Source organism: Nicotiana sylvestris, chromosome 5 (genome assembly GCF_000393655.2).
Source record: "Nicotiana sylvestris chromosome 5, ASM39365v2, whole genome shotgun sequence".
NCBI classification, from domain to species: domain Eukaryota; kingdom Viridiplantae; phylum Streptophyta; class Magnoliopsida; order Solanales; family Solanaceae; genus Nicotiana; species Nicotiana sylvestris.
In genome coordinates, this window is record NC_091061.1 from 56,147,153 (window position 1) to 56,149,463 (window position 2,311).

At 36.2% G+C, this 2,311-nt stretch overlaps 1 protein-coding gene across 1 annotated transcript; it reads right to left on the reverse strand.

The window, feature by feature from the left end:
* Positions 1 to 659: 659 nt before the first annotated feature.
* Positions 660 to 1,010, reverse strand: LOC138868687 (uncharacterized). Its single transcript, XM_070146252.1, has one exon. The coding sequence runs from the start codon at positions 1,008 to 1,010 to the stop codon at positions 660 to 662; it is 351 nt and encodes a 116-aa protein (XP_070002353.1).
* Between the last annotated feature and the right edge of the window lie 1,301 nt (positions 1,011 to 2,311).

Genomic DNA, 2,311 nt, shown 5'->3' on the forward strand with positions numbered 1-2,311 from the left:
ACCAAATCGAATGAAATTTTCAAGAAAACTTTGAAATTTCTAATTTCTCAACCGGACGTCCGAATCATGTCAAACCAACTCCGTTTCTCACCAAATTTCACAGACAAGTCATAAATATTATATTTGACCTGTACCGGGCAACCAAAATAAGAACCCGGTATCAACAAGGCCAAACATCAATCAATTCTTTAAAACCATTAGATTTTCAGAATTTTAATTTTCAATAAAAATTCATAGTTCAAGGTAGGGACCTCGAAATTCGATTATGGGCATACACCCAGGTCCCATATTTCAATACGGACCTACTAGGACCGTCAAACTACAAGTCTGGATCCATTTACTCAATACCGTTGACCGAAGTCAACTAAAATTAACTTTTAAGGCCAAAATTCTTATTTTTATCAACTTTCAACATAAAAGCTTTTCGGAAACACGCTCGGACTGCGCACGCAAATTGAGAAGGGATAAAATGAGGTGTTTAAAGCCTCGAAATACTGAATTTGATTTTAAATCATAAGATGACCTATCGGGTCATCACATTTGATTCCCAAGAAGATGGGAGAATCCTTAGAATCTTGCTAACTAATTCTTCGAAAGTAAATACTTTTCCCAGTGACTTCAGTTAATTTTTTTATTATAGTGAACCTAGTGATTATTTCCTAAACAGATTTAGACTCATTCATAGAGAAGAGCTCATAGTTCTTCATGAGCAGCTCAATCCTTGATCTCTTCACTTGATTTATTCCTTTATGAGCATTTTGAAGTGCATACCATATCTCCTTTGCATTGGAGCATGTAGATATCTTGTTGTACTCATCATGCCCAAGTCCACAGATGAGGATCTCCTTGGCCTTTGCATTTTTTTCCATCATCCTAAAATCTGCAGCAACAAATTTAGAGGGCTCTTTAGGAACAGTTTCATTTTGCCCATTTTGTTTTATGGGAGTCTGTGGTTCACAATTCACTATTGTCAATAGTTCATAGTCATCTGCCATTAGAAAATCTTCCATTCTTGCCTTCCACCAACTTTAGTATTTTTCGTTGGACAGAGGTGGTCTATTAATTGACTGCCCTTCGTTAATTCTAGGTGGAGCACTCATTTTGCTTCCAAGATCTCTCTAGGTGTTAACCACGTTTGAGAGAACCTGCTCTGATACTGAATATTAATTTAAGTGCCTTTCTAATTTTTTAAAGAACGTGGTTCTTTGCCGTAATCCTTACGCATAAATGAAATAAAGTAAAAACAAGAATATCAATTTTTACGTGAAAAATCACCCGGCTCAAAGGTGCAAAAACTACGACCTACCACGTAGAATTTTTACTTCAACCTCACTAGAACAAATGAACCAAATGTACTGATTACAAGACCTATAAACCAATACCCACACACTTCTCCTACTTTAACTATTTGAATGAACTACAAGTTAATCTAACTTGTACACTCAAAAAATTACCCCAACTAACAGGTTATGAATGACATCTTGATTACAACTCGATTTTTAATACACATGAACTAACAGACACAAGAAGAACACTGTCATTGATGATCGACATGAATGTTGAACTCGAGATACAATATGTTGTTCCTCGGTTGATGTGCAAGAGGATGATCTTCTCAGCCCACACGGAAAATATTTAACATCCCAGTACTCCGAGATTTTTGGAGTCGTACATACAGTCAACTTCTTGTTTGATAGCAATCCTAAAGCTCCAAGGACTCCACAAATCTTGTGACTCTTGTCTATCACTTTTGCGAGCAGTTATTCTTGGACAACAGCACTTATCGCATCAAAATCCCTTTCCAGCAATCTCGGACTATAATAACTTTGTGTAAAAGTTATTAGCTTGTAAGAACCTAGAGCTACCTTGTGGACCTGATTCTTAACACACTTCAGCAGCCACCTTGAGGACCTGGTTTTTAGCATACTTTCACTAGACACGCTTTGTTAATTATCAAAAATCCCAATTCTCAACACATCCTACAAACTTGCTTCCTACCTCAAATCATCAAAATAACTTCAAATAACAAGAATCGGTGATTAAAACTCAAGAATTTGAACTTAAATTCAATTTCACAATCTTTCACATAATGTGCCGAAATATGCTCGGGTCACCCCGAACCCCAAGCAAACAAGCGTACAAGTACAAAAATATTATGCGAACCTACCGGAACTATCAAAATAACGATCCGAGGTCATTTACAAAAAATATTAACTGTGGTCCACTCAAGCATCATTTTAAGAAAAAAATCATATTTTCTTCAAAATTTTATGTAAAAACTTTCCAAAAAACGACACGGACCATGCATGCA